This window comes from Dryas octopetala, chromosome 4 (assembly GCF_963921425.1).
Source record: "Dryas octopetala chromosome 4, drDryOcto1.1, whole genome shotgun sequence".
In the NCBI taxonomy this organism is placed as follows: domain Eukaryota; kingdom Viridiplantae; phylum Streptophyta; class Magnoliopsida; order Rosales; family Rosaceae; genus Dryas; species Dryas octopetala.
In genome coordinates this window covers 16,697,741-16,712,024 of record NC_141369.1, presented here as the reverse complement: position 1 = coordinate 16,712,024, position 14,284 = coordinate 16,697,741, and the positions used below count along the sequence as shown (strand labels likewise).

At 35.0% G+C, this 14,284-nt stretch overlaps 2 protein-coding genes across 2 annotated transcripts; both read left to right on the top strand.

Moving 5' to 3' along the window:
• The first annotated feature begins 1,487 nt into the window (after positions 1–1,487).
• On the top strand, positions 1,488–4,913 carry LOC147287411 (WAS/WASL-interacting family protein). Its single transcript, XM_086239466.1, has 3 exons — positions 1,488–1,641; positions 1,815–1,994; positions 4,402–4,913. The coding sequence occupies exons 1-3, from the start codon at positions 1,596–1,598 to the stop codon at positions 4,704–4,706; spliced, it is 531 nt and encodes a 176-aa protein (XP_086095592.1). The 5' UTR covers positions 1,488–1,595; the 3' UTR covers positions 4,707–4,913.
• Positions 4,914–8,040: 3,127 nt separating this feature from the next.
• CYP90D1 (cytochrome P450, family 90, subfamily D, polypeptide 1) lies at positions 8,041–13,585 on the top strand. Its single transcript, XM_086239462.1, has 8 exons — positions 8,041–8,486; positions 8,935–9,259; positions 9,776–9,925; positions 10,230–10,475; positions 11,166–11,255; positions 11,358–11,543; positions 11,655–11,776; positions 12,997–13,585. The coding sequence occupies exons 1-8, from the start codon at positions 8,263–8,265 to the stop codon at positions 13,088–13,090; spliced, it is 1,437 nt and encodes a 478-aa protein (XP_086095588.1). The 5' UTR covers positions 8,041–8,262; the 3' UTR covers positions 13,091–13,585.
• The last annotated feature ends 699 nt before the right edge of the window (positions 13,586–14,284 follow it).

Genomic DNA, 14,284 nt, shown 5'->3' with positions numbered 1-14,284 from the left:
CCTTAGGAGGGTATGAGGTGAACCCGAATAGGGTAAAAAACGGGACCAAGAATAAAATGGGTTTGGGGTTTGGATGCGGTTTTTTTTTTTTAAGGTTTAGTAATTTAAAATGGATTATTGGTTAATAAAAATTGTATTATTGGATTAATCTAAGGGCTATTATAAAACTGTCCATCACAGTCCCTCAAAATTTATCCCTTATAGTAGCCATTTTGTCATAGTAATTAAAAAAATATTAGTAATTTGGATGGTGTCTTAGGTTAAAATTCGAGTTTAGTATAGGATTGTGAATTCTGCTTATGTATCGAGTTTGAGAACCTATGCAGGTCCTAGGTTTTTTTGGTTAGAGTGCAGGTTCTAGTTGAGTTTGAATTGTCTGATTCTCAATCTGAGCTCAACTTATATAAGTACGTTCTACTTATATTAAAGTTATATAATATACATGTGGTACGAAAAATGTGATGACTAAATTTCACTTTTGGTCTCTGTAATTTTGGCCAAGTTCTACTTTGGTCCTTGTAGATTTAATTGTTATGATTTTGGTATAGTACTTTACAGATTGTTGCAATTTAATGACATGTTAGCATTTTTGGTCCATTAATTCATTAAATTTGTCATTGAATCGTTGATGGTTCGTAAGGCACATGACCAAAATTGCAATAATTTGTAAAGTACATGATCGAAAGTGAAATGAACTTAACGATTTAATAAACGAAAATGATAACGTGTTCTTGAATTGCAACGATTTGTAAAGTATAGGACCAAAATCATAACAATTGAAACTTTAGAGACTAAAGTGAAATTTAGCCTAAACTACAAGAGCTAAAAGTGAAATTTAGCCAAATGTGGTACACCTAAAATGTAAGGTCAAATGATACTTTTGGTCCCTCTACTTTCAAAAAAATTTCACTTTGGTTTTGTTCTTTTAATTATGGTAATTTCAGTTCTGTAATTCCAATACAATATCAATTAAGTCTAAATCGTTAACCTTGTTTAAATTCATGATGAAAAATTTGTTGTGCCTTGTACTCGAGTCATATTTCGGACATCTTACTGTACTTGGATGCCTATGTAAGCCATACTTGCCATTCTACGCAATCATTTTGGAAAAATAAGAATTTTCAACATCAAACTGAACATGTAAAATGACGAGTAGGAACTTAAATATGCATTTAGAGGGACTAACTTGTTCAAAATACCAATCATGTACGAAGTACATACTTCCATATCGAATTTTCCGTCAACAATTTAAACGATGTTAACTATTTGAACTTAATTGCTATCGTATAAAAATTATTGAACCAAAATCGTCAAAAAAAAAATACATGACCAAAGTGAAAATTTCGTAAAAGTACATAGACCAAAAGTGTCATTTTGCCAAAATGTAATAATAAAATAAAAGAAAAACAACTGGGCCATAGGGGTCAAATTTTAGCTCATCAAAATTGCACCCGTACTGGCAAACCGGACCGGACCCTTGGTCAACCTGGCCCAGCCCGTTCATAGGTTGAGTGCAATGGTGGAAACTGTGTACGCTGTACGTCTTGACCACAAAGACTTCCGAGGAAGAAAGGAATTCAAGGCTTCCAGCAACAATGAGCAGCGAAGCTCCTAGACTCTACACCAACAAACCCAAGAAAGGTAATCCAAACAAACCCACAAACCCAACTTCCCTACGAATCTTTTTCTGCTTTTAAAAAACAGTAAACAGCTATTTCTTACTCATCAGTCCACCAAGAATCTTTTTTCTCTGCTCTCAATAATTGGGGCTTTGGCATTTTGGGTCGCTTTTGTTTTTTGTTTTTGGAAAGCAGCACAGCTGAAACAGTTTCAAGATCAGCATAAAGGGAAGGACTTTTCTTCACCATCATCATCATCAACAATGGAGACTCACTCATCCTCTCAGCCACCACCTCAGCCCCCAAAAGAGTCATTTGCTCGGCGTTACAAGTTTCTTTGGCCTCTGCTCTTGACTGTCAATCTGGGTGTTGGAGGTCTTTCTCTTTCTCTTTTTCTTATTATTGAGTTACTTGAATCATTGTTTCTGTTTTGTTACAGTAGACCAATATAATGAGCGAAAAAAGAAATGGGGTTTTTTTTTCTGGTGGTAACAGTTAGATACTTGGAATAGATTTATCCCCAACAAACTGTTTAAGAATGGCTTTTTCCTAGTCCCAAGATTTTTGGCTGTTCATTTGACTCTTGGTGAACTGAATCACCTTGTTTTTGTTAATTTTTTTTCCCCAGCTTTTTGTATGCATAACCTAGGACCTTGTTATAGGTTAACAGATGTTTAATGAGGAAGGGAATGGAGGTTTAAAAGTAGTTTGGATGTGTGAATCAGGCTGTGTCTGATGTGGCTAAACAATTGCAAATCCCAAAAGATGCATTGTCAAATGAACAACTATTTCACAATAAACTTCAGTAGTGATGATGCTACATTATGACTTTGAGATTGTTTTCTCTGACATATCTATTCTGTGGTGTATAATGTATAATTGTTTCTTTTGCCTGTAATATATTAAAGTATTACTGTTGATATGCTTGATACTTAATCTTTTGTTGCTAGATACCAATAAGAATGGTTTGATATGTATTTCCGTTGATGTTCGATGCTATGACACAATACACATATACGTATGTAGTTTGTTTCTTTTTCTTGTATAGATTAAGGTATATGATTTTTTTTTTTTCTTTGTGAAAGTCAATAGGATTGGCTTAAACATGTTATGTTTTGTTGGCAAATCTCGGTTTCACGGCTATGCTTCAATCATTATGGAAGTTTTAGTAAACTCCATTAGCTGCATGTGAGATCCTCTTTTTTGTTATCATTTGACATCTAGTGTACTTGACACATTTTCACACTTGTGTTCATGTTTTTTGTGATCTTTGTGGGATTGTGGGCAGTTCACATGTGTTAAAGTGCCTACTCTACACTGGTGATTTCTAATTGCAAGAAAAAGAATTAGCTATTCTGCCAATCATCTCTAGTTGATAAACATGTGGAGTTTTATTTTCCAATCTCCCTAATTCCTATAACAATGATTAATATAGTAATAAGGTGGGGTGTGTTGAGCTGCAGAGACTATTTGTCAATCTGTTCCCCCACAAAACAGAAAAAAAACAAAAACAAAAACAAAAACCTATAGCCTAGAAGGGAAAATCTCTATATTTGTTGGTAAGTGCCTGTGAATTGTAACTAATCAAGCCTGCATCAGCATGAACATAAAATAACTTGGGTGACTAACTTTTTTTCCCCTTTTCACATGTTGTACTATATGACAAAGATGTTGTGAGTAAGGTAGTTTGTTGTTTTACTTAGTATAAGGTCCTAGAGGGTTACATGTTGGTATCAAGTTTTTCATAATAAACTCTCTTCAGTTCCATTCTGTATAATTTGTATTGAGGCTCAAAGGGGACTGAGCATGTTGGTGAAGGGTCAAGTAGTAATTTGGAAAAATAGATGGTTGCCCATGTGGACACAACAAAGTTGAAATGATGTTAAAATGGTTGCACTAGAATGTCAATACTTGAAACTCTCTGATAAGCTGCATAATTGGTAGGCAAAAAAAAAAAAAAAAATCACCATTATATGAGTGATATTGAACTTCATTTGAAAAATGCTATATATATATATATTTAGCACTTCAAGTAACAAGATACATAAATGGTCATTGTGTAATTAAGGATACTGATAGGTAAAGTAAAAGTGAGGAGAAATTTTCCATTTAACCAAGGTGGTACTGTATTATTGTTGTACTAGAGATCTGACCATGGATTTTTCACCCTTCTGTCAACTTTCTGTGCCTTCACTGACTTTCTATCTGGAAATTCAAGTTTTGTGGGTGTTATACCACTTCAACCTTTTGTTTTAGAAAGAAGTGGTTCAAACCTAAGGAATTTGGTATTAGTGAGGATTATGGTGGACTGAATGCAACCATCTTTTTAAACTTGACCAGCATACAATGTGTTGTTGCTACATCGTAATCTCTGCTCACTTGAACTGGTGATTTAGAGTCTGCATTCGCTGCTTCTGTTTGCAACCGATTAGGGTTGAAATATTTTTTTTTAATCTAAATTTGGCTTTCCCCAAAAATCAGGCTCAATTGGTACATAGAATTGCATTACACTAACAGTTGGGGGTATGGACATAGGATGTGGGCCTGGCATAGTGGTTAATGGACATTATGGACATGTTCCAAACAAGCATATTTAGCATTGCTGGAGAGGAAGATACCTCACTTATAGTACCATTGCTGCAGTTCCATATTTGCTTCTTTGTTGCATGATTATATTAATTAGTGAATCACCTCTACCTCAAATGATTTGATTCTTGATGTAGTTTTTATGGATCTTAATGTACTTCTAATTGGACACTGAGGTTTACACTTACTTTTCTAGCTTACCTGTTTATGCGGACGAAGAAGAAAGAAACAGGCATAGAGGAAGAAGTTACTACTACAGTTTCAACAACAGCTCAAACAATTCCTCCTACTACCGAGAAACCCCTACCCCTGCCAACCATCACAGAGCCTGTGAAATTACGGGAACCAATCCCAGAGGATCAACAGCGCCAACTTTACAAGTGGATACTGGAAGAGAAAAGAAAGGTTAAACCAAAAGATCCCGATGAGAAGAAGCGCATTGATGAGGAAAAAGCCATTCTCAAAAAGTTTATTCGGGCAAAATCTATTCCAAGTATCTAATGTTACTACCAGTAAAGCCATTTCTTTTCTCCTTTCCCATTTTATTGGTTCCCTGTATTCCCTCATATTGCCTCTAGAGCGGATTGTGTCTGCACAGATTTAGTTGTCATCTTCATGTGAAGAAAGTTCTGAAATGTATGGTTGCTTTCATGTGGTACAAGGATATTGTTCATTTGAATCAGTAAAAATGTGGTGCTTTACATGTCACTTGTTGCTCTAGTAATGTTACTATAGAAGAACTACCGTATGTACCTATTCATTGATGTACTCGTTTTGGAACTGGAATAATTCTGTGGTCTTGTCAATTTATACATATATCAGTGTGAGATTTGGGTGAGACTCAAATTGCAAGTGCAAAAGTGGGCCAACAAACTTAAGGAAACCAATTCACATGATCTGGAGTGGAAAGGAAAATGAAGAAACTTTTCGATGAACATTTTCCCTATGATTGAAGAAAGTGATTTTTTATTTTTATCTTTTAAATCAAGCAAAAATAGTAGAAAGTCTGCTTATAGAAAATGCACAAGACCAAAGTTTTCTTCTGAAGTATGCATATTATATTTTTCCATTCCTTTCTGATTATGAAATTTAGGAATGGTGACAAAATACCATGACTCTTTCCTTGTCATATCTGTCTGTCTCTGGTCTCTGATGCTTAATAACATGTTCACTGGAACACAAGAAGAAAAATAGTTTTCATTTGGTGTCCAAATGCAAGCATTGGATGTGAGCATTTTCTTCAAACTTTTTAAGTCGCCTAATGAAGGCACATGCACACTTTCCAAAAAGGACATGGTACATGGATTTGCAAATTGAGAGAGTTATTCTTCAATCTCCAATGAAATTTTCTGTGCTGTAAATACACACATAGACCATTGCATAGTTTAGAATATACTCCAAAGATCCCTAAACTCCATGGTTTTGAGAGGATAAACAAATATATCCAACATATTCTCTTGGATTCTGAAAGGTATAGTGGGAAATTAACAAATGGAGCCAATTAAGAGCCGAACAATTTGATCAAATGATGATATGTGACTAAAGTATTAGTTTACATATAAAATGATGATTTGTGACCAAAGTATTAGATTATATAAGATAATCATGAGTTAGGTTGTTTGAACAAGGATATAAAGCAAGGCTGCATAAAATAACATGGGCAAGAAGCAATGGGCCATTAAAAGAAATTGGAAATCATTTGGCAACAGTTCAAGTGAGATTTTGAAACCTAAAAAAGAATGGGATAACATATTCTTCCCAAAACAGGGAAGGCCTACATTTTTATTCTCTTCTTTTCTTCACATTTGAGCTTCTTTTTTTTTTTTTTTTTTCACTCATTACCATAAGAACAGCACCATCCATGCCCACAAACCTTAGCTCAAGTGACATGAATGAAATGGGATCAGAGGTAAATCTTAAGTTTGATTCTCTTTTCCATAATAAAAAGACAACATTAATTGCCCCATACTAATATCTTTTATCAAGAGGAGTTTACAAAAATCAACAATATTAATTAAGGACATAAAAAGTTTAAATTTTTCAAAAGTTTAGTCACCAAATAATGTGGCATGATATGCGAATATCTTAATTGTTATAAACAGATGAGCTCATACAAAGGAAATGCTTTGTTGGGATTCAAAATTTTAGGTAATTTTGATGTTTGTAGCATTATTTTGATATGAGAGCATTTTTGGTAAAGAAAGGGGAAAGCACATGTATGTACGTGGCCTCTAGCCATATACCATATAAAATGAGAAAGGATGGATGGGAATGAATGTGACACTAGAGCACCCGGCCTGGGCAGGTGCAACCGGTGCAATTGCAAAGGGCCCCCAAACCATAGTTTATGTATGTAATTTCAAAGCTATTTGCTATTCATATAGCATCAACGCCACTTTAATCACTTTAACGGGGTCTCCCCAACTCAGATTTTAAAGGAGTTTAATGGATTTTAAAATCTATAGAATCCATCAAAATTCAAAAAAATTTGGTGAAATTCCCATTGAATTTGTTATGTGTAAAAAATGCATTCAAATTCATCCAAATCCATTAAAATCCTTCACTTAATGAAATTCATGACTTTTTGAGGACACCTGGATTTCATTGGAATCCATTAAAATCTGAGTTGGGGACACCTAAATTTCATTAGAATCCATTAAAATCTAAGTTGGGGACACCTAGATTTCATTGGACTTTTAAAATCCAATGAAATCTAAGTTGGGAACACCCTAGATTTTATCATATTGGTGGGTTGTTCACGTGTGTTTACTTTTTGTATTTGGCTCTTGTATTAATATATTTTTCTTGTTTTTTTTTGCTTTGTCTTCAATTTTTAGTATACCATCAATAAGCAGACACATAGACATTCTCTTCGTTAAAAAATTAAAAAATAAAATGTCACATATCCGGCACTCTCTATATATACATATATATATATATATATATTTCTATCATATTCATATTAAAAAGTATTACCAATATGTATTACATTTTAATATAATTTGTTTTTTTTAAATATCTTTTAATGTAAATTTTCAAAAAAGGCCCCACTTTCATTTTCGCATAGGGCCCCACATATTTCAGGGCCGGCCCTGCACTAGAGGTTGGCCTAGCTTGTGGAGGAGGGAGAGAGAGAGAGAGAGAGAGAGAGAGAGAGAGAGAGAGAGAGAGAGAGAGAGAGAAAAGTTAGAAAAGTTGAGGGCAGTGAATGATGATGGAGAAGTGTGGTTGGAGTTGATGAGTCTCACATGAACGCACGAGGCCACCCAGCTGAGCCTCTGCGAGGGGGGGCCGCGTCAATCCACAAGATCAATCATGGACTTGTGGGGACTTCTCTCTCTCTCTCTCTATATATATATATTTAGCAAACTTGCCATAATGCCCATGAAAGAATTTCAAGTTCTTTCTCTACTTGTGTTATTACTTTCTCTAAATTAAGAAGTTTTTGTTAGAGTTGTGTGGCTAGATACAAATTATGAATATGAAAAAATATTCTATATTGAAAATATGACATAACAGTTTACTACGTAAAAGTAAAAATAAGTGGTCTACTATTAATAATACCGAAAGTCTTTTGAGATAAAATTTCCCTGAAAACAATACTTATACTTTTAAACCTGGTAAGTAAATGTAAATCCAAAACCAACTGATGTTTGGTGAGAAATCTGTCTAAGCTAACTTTTACAACTTGTATATATATATATATTATATAGCAGCTGCCAATGAAAATCTCTTATAGGCTTATAGCTAAATTATGCATATCTCCCAATACAATTATTCTTTGTTAAACATTCTCTCTGTCTCTCTTTCTCTGAAGTCCTCTCTCTCTCTCTCTCTCTCTCTCAACCCACACCTGTGCACGTACACATGCACATTCATGATCTTCTGCAGTCACAGAAATGTCCTCATTGCTACCATGATTGAAAGTATTATTTAAGGGCAAAAGCTAGCCAGCTGCTTATTATTATTATTTTTTTTTTGGGTCAATAGCTAGCAGCTTATATATATATATATAGGAAGAGCTAGATTGCATACGCGTGGGAAATTACTTTCCAAAATGGACAAGTATTTGTTGATTGCAGTAATCACAACAATTTTCTTGTCCATTATGACTCTCTACAGGAAGTACAACTTCATTAGACTCATGAGATCAAAACACAGAAGAAGAAGCCCACTTCCTTTAGGCACTCTTGGGTGGCCATTTCTAGGTGAAACCATCGAGTTTGTGTCTTGTGCTTACTCTGACTGCCCCGAGAGCTTCATGGATAAACGTCGCCACTTGTAAGTACAAGTACATCACATAATTAGTAAAAACATGCAATTAGTACATCTGTACATGTGTGTGTGTGTGTGCCAAAATATAATTACTACCTTCTCTGTTTCTCATGCAGCCTATAACATGTATTACTTTCATATAAAACATGCTTAAGCATACTGGTACTCTATGTTTTTGCATTAATGATTTGTCAGAATATTTTCTTAATTTCACTGTAACTTATGATTAACTCGAACTAATGAACAAATGCTTTATTGGGTTTGTGTGTGTGTGTGTGTATGTGCAACAAATGACAAACCCAATAAGCATTCTTGATCAGTAACGATTCAGCTAATTTGCTTTATTTCCAATGGTTTTATATCAATATATATTTGATAAAACTCCCACACATACACACACACACACATATATATATAAAGGCATGCTTGTAACAATCATTTGGGGTGTTTGTAGGTATGGGAAGGTGTTTAAGTCACACATATTTGGAAGTCCAACTATTGTTTCAACAGATGCAGAAGTGAGTAAATTTGTTCTGCAAAGTGATGCAAACGCTTTTGTGCCATCTTACCCAAAATCTCTCACAGAGTTGATGGGGAAGTCCTCTATATTGCTTATCAATGGAAGCTTGCAAAGAAGAATCCATGGACTCATTGGAGCCTTCTTTAAGTCTCCACATCTCAAAGCTCAAATCACCGGAGACATGCAGAAGTATGTCCAAGAATCAATGGCAAGTTGGAGAGATGACCATCCCATTTTCATACAAGATGAAACCAAAAATGTTAGTTTCCACTCTCTCTCTCTCTCTCTCTCTCTCTCTCTCTCTCTCTCTGTGTCCCCAGGTCTAGGAGGAGAGAATTTTATCTTTGAAGTTTGAAACTTATTATTTGATAATCTAAGTTTAAGATGACTTTTTGAGAAGAGTTCCAATAGACAGAATATAAAACTAAAGATGCTATCTCTCTTAGATCTATCTCTGGCTTCTTCTCTTCTATTTAAAAATGTTCCTTTTTTTTTTTGTTTGTGATAAAGTAAGTGTCCCATTAAACACTTGGTTAAAGTTAAACAAGTATCTCTCTCTGGTGATCAAAGGTATCATTGATGTTTGAATTTATCTCTGGCTTCTACTTAGGTTTGAATAAATATGATTTTCTAGAAAGCAAACCAGTTGTGAATGGGGTTCATAATAATTTTGCCTGAATCATATTGTCTGCAGAATTAAATTCAGAATTATTATGTTTTACAGTCCTTTTTAAAAGTTACCAAGACATGTCCTTTATGTCCTTTTTGTCCCTAGATTGCCTTCCAAGTACTTGTCAAGGCATTGATAAGTATGGATCCTGGTGAAGAAATGGAGTTCCTAAAGAAACAGTTCCAAGAATTCATTGCAGGCCTCATGTCTATACCCATAAACATTCCCGGAAGTAGACTTTACAGATCATTACAGGCAAGTTAATTAGCATTAACTATTAGTTAAAGGGTGATTCTCGCATCCGCACCCAGGTCATCCACACATGGTCAAGACGGGATCCTATACTGGAATCCTTTATGTCAATCCTCTACAAGAAGCTTTTCATGCAGAAAGGATTCCCGTATATGGTAACGTCCATACAAGTTTCCAGTATTGAATTGGCATAAAGGATTCTCGTATAGGATCCCGTCTAGACCAAATGTGGATGTGAGAATCCCAAATTAATTAAATTTGTTACTTTATAATATTCTTGTTGTGATCATCTGAATCCTAATTTCAGGCGAAGAAGAAAATGGTCAAGATAGTACAGAAAATTTTACAAACTAGAAAAGACAGTGGCATCTGCAAGGTTCCTAAAGATGTGGTAGATGTCTTGCTTAATGACACAAGTGAGCAATTAACAGATGATCTGATAGCAGATAACATGATTGATATGATGATCCCAGGGGAGGATTCAGTACCAGTTCTTATGACTCTTGCAATCAAATACCTTTCAGATTCCCCCACTGCTCTGCAACAATTAACAGTATGCAAAACTTTCTTTATATGGCAGAGTTATAATCAAAATCATTTCACTAATGCTTTTCAAATAGAATGCCAAATTTATTGTCATGAGTCATCATAGTGGTACTTACTATAACTTATTTGGGTTGATCAGCCGCATGGATACAATTAACTAAACCAGCCCACTTTTTCTGGACTTGTTTTTTTGAACTTTTTAACATTCAATTCCAACTCTTTGACTACTTTTTCTGGACTTGTTGTTTGGAACTTTGTGACATTCAATTCCAACTCTTTGACTACTTTATCTGTGCCATTTTTGTTTTTCTTGTCCTTTTAGTACCACTACAGTATTACCTTCTCACTTGTGGCTGTCATAGTCTCATAGGTAATAGGGCTTCTAGGGGCAAGTGGTAACTAAGATACATATAGCTGCAACTTGGTTTGTCCACAATATAGTAGGTGTCCTCAATTCATCATGAGATTAAGGAGCACATGTTACATGAATATTATACAGGGTCTCTATCATCAATGAAGTAGTAGACATATTGGAATAATTAAGATTTTCCCTTTCCCCCAAAGAAAAAATAGTAATTCTTTTATGAGTGAAAAACAGGAAGTTTCCTAAAAAGCCAATATTGTTTGATGATCCAAAATTAGATGTGCTGTTTCTTGATGTGTGGTCTTTTCATAATTGAGCTCTTGATGAACTCAGGAGGAGAACATGAAGTTAAAAACACTCAAAAATCAGCTTGGGGAGCCATTGTGTTGGAGTGATTACTTATCCTTACCATTTACACAAAATGTAAGTGAATTAACTATACAGGCTAATTAGAACCAGAAATAAACAGTCTACAAATAACTCATCAGAATCTATATATACATATGTTCTTTATGGTTTAAACAGGTGATCTCAGAAACTCTAAGGATGGGAAACATCATAATTGGGGTGATGAGGAAGGCCATGAAAGACATTGAGATAAAAGGGCATCTAATACCAAAGGGGTGGTGTGTCTTTGCATATTTTAGATCAGTTCATCTTGATGAGAATAACTATGATTGGCCTCATGACTTCAATCCATGGAGGTGGCAAGTAAGGATGATCATGACCATATCTTTTGTTGTTACTTTGTTTCTTTTGGTTTTTTTTTATATTATTTTTTTATGTATTTTTAAGTAATGGATTGGAGGGTACTATCTGCAGGACAAAGACATGAGCAGCTGCAATTTCACTCCTTTTGGGGGTGGACAAAGGCTGTGTCCTGGGCTTGACTTAGCCAGGCTGGAAGCTTCCATCTTCCTACACCACTTTGTCACTCAATTCAGGTAATGAGATATGAGAATCCCTCTTCCTTAGGCTTTAATTAAATATTTTTATTTTGTCATACTAATATGATCAAAATGGATGATTATTTTAGAGTGCATACAGACACATACATAGATATACAATTCAATTTATAGGTCTGTGTGGGGACAGTTTGGTGGCAAAGTCTAAATTCACTGAAAGGTCCATCATAGATAGTGTCCCAAAAACAACATTTAAAAAAAAAAATCAAGCTTAAAAGTAAAATGAAAGATATAGATACAGCTACATGCATTTATGGGAAATTTTATATTCATGACAAGCATTTGGTATCAAAGCTTGCACATCAGTTAGTAAAGCTTCTTTTCTTCTCCTTCTGCAGAGCCAAAAAGCAAAGCATTTGGTATCAAAGCATGCACTGGTTCTAGATGCTTTTGACTTGCATGTATATAACTTTATGGGATTTCATCAATGAACAAAAGTTACTATTAAAAGTTGTCCGGCCTATTTCCTCCATTTACTCCTCATTTTTACCATATGAGCAAACACAATAGCTGACATCAAACTTTCTTGCATTTACACTGATCAATAGCTTAAAGAAGTCATGCACCATTTTCATACTTGCTTCCAACCATGCTCTGTTACTAATCTTAATAGCCACATATATAAGATTAGTCACTAAAGACTCTTAACCCTGCTTTGCTATCAGCCAAATGTGACTGGCTCCACCCATTTATCCACATGGGTTTCCATTCCGTGTGTGAGAAAGACAAAACTAGAACCAAAACTCCATGAAAGAGCCATTTTTTCAGACCCATGAGAGAGCCATCTATCTACATACAAACTTTATGTACATATGTGTAAAATGATAACAGACAAGTGCCAAATTACCCAAATTCTGAGGGAACAGATGATGTTCCCTAGACCTAACTCAAATGTTAGTGCACATGTGAGTTACCAAACTGATTGATTTTGAATCACTCAATTTGAGGGTCACCTCTCCCCATGAATTATATTTATCAAATGGTAGATGCATGTAGTATACATGTTAATTAGTGTCTTAGCAGGCCTGCATGGAATTCGTCTAATTATTTATCAAGCACCTACATTGGCTTGGATTTTTCTAGATTTCTATGGTACATCATATTTAGACTAAACTCTAGTCTAACCTTGACTACTTTTTCTAGTTTCCACAATATTTTACAAGAAATTTGAATGTTAAATTGTCTTCTCTTACATGCAGGTGGGTGGCTGAGGAGGACACAATTGTTAACTTCCCCACTGTAAGAATGAAGAGGAGGATGCCAATAAGGGTCAAAAGGAAAGGGGACCACTAAAGCCAAAGTTTAGGTAAAACTTTCTACACAATGATACAAAACAACCAACATGACAAGACAAAGAAAGAGAGTCTTTGGCCTTTCAGTGCACACGTGTGGGGGGGCCGGATCACAAGCTGACTCATTTTGTCCTCTTTGATAGCTATTGCACATATAGACAATACAAATATATCATTTTTGTGGGACCTAATTAAACCCTACATTTTTCACCCATTATTTTGTCTAGCTATTTACCTTCCATGTACAAATGTAATAAAATAAAATAAAATAAAAAAGGGCACCCAAGACAAACAACTTTTTGCCAAAGGTAGTGGGTGTATAGTGACTATAGTCTATTCACAAAGACTTACTCATTTATATAAATCCCAAAAAAACAAAAAGATCGATGAAAATCTTTCTTTGGTTTGCAAATTTTTTGGGTGCATACAATGCTAAGATGGTTTGGAGTGAGGTGTGCTTGTCAAAGGATGAAGGCGGTATTGTTATCAAAAGTTTACAAGCATGAAACAAAGCTTTCATGACTAACATATTTGGAATCTTATGGTGAATGGTGTATTTTTTTTTTTTTTGGCCGGATATGGTGAATGGTATTAACCTTTGGGCACTTTGGCTTAACCATAATTTTTTTAATTGATATCTTCGCATTTAGAACAAGTACAACAGTTGCAGCAACTAGCCAGCTGAACTCCACATTGAGATATTTTACTGTCAATGGGAATGGCGTCATCGTGATGTCTTCCATTGGTAGTGGTATCTTCTCTTGACTATCTCGCAACTCTGTTCGTGAGCTACTCTCTCCACTTCTTGTTCTTGGAGAAGGCTTTTCCTGGCTTATGGGCTTTGGACTTTGAACCTTGCGAACACCTGTCTTTTTGGGCTATCAATTATTCTCATGTGTACTTGGTATTAGATGGTTTTTCACCAAAAATAAAAGCAACGAAGATTGAATGCTAAAAGAATTGTTTTTGTTATATAAGTGCACTATATAATTTTATCAAAGGATATGAATTACTCATAATTTTTATAGAGGGCTGATATTTGTACACTTTTTTTTTTGCAATCTTTTTTGAAAAAAAAAAATCAAAAATCAAAGAAAAAGACACATTCACCCCTCATTCTTAGACAAAAACAAAAAACCCCTCATTCTCAGCCTCACCCCGACCACCTCCCCTCCTTCACTCGACCCACCCACCC

Excerpts from the sequence above, each read along its gene's own strand:
- LOC147287411 (XM_086239466.1), top strand. The coding sequence starts at position 1,596 with ATGAGCAGCGAAGCTCCTAGACTCTACACCAACAAACCCAAGAAAG. Across the intron at positions 1,642-1,814 it reads CACCAACAAACCCAAGAAAG|CACAGCTGAAACAGTTTCAA; the intron begins GTAATCCAAACA and ends TTTGGAAAGCAG. Across the intron at positions 1,995-4,401 it reads TGTCAATCTGGGTGTTGGAG|CTTACCTGTTTATGCGGACG; the intron begins GTCTTTCTCTTT and ends TTACTTTTCTAG.
- CYP90D1 (XM_086239462.1), top strand. The coding sequence starts at position 8,263 with ATGGACAAGTATTTGTTGATTGCAGTAATCACAACAATTTTCTTGTCC. Across the intron at positions 11,544-11,654 it reads TCAATCCATGGAGGTGGCAA|GACAAAGACATGAGCAGCTG; the intron begins GTAAGGATGATC and ends TACTATCTGCAG. Across the intron at positions 11,777-12,996 it reads CACTTTGTCACTCAATTCAG|GTGGGTGGCTGAGGAGGACA; the intron begins GTAATGAGATAT and ends TCTTACATGCAG.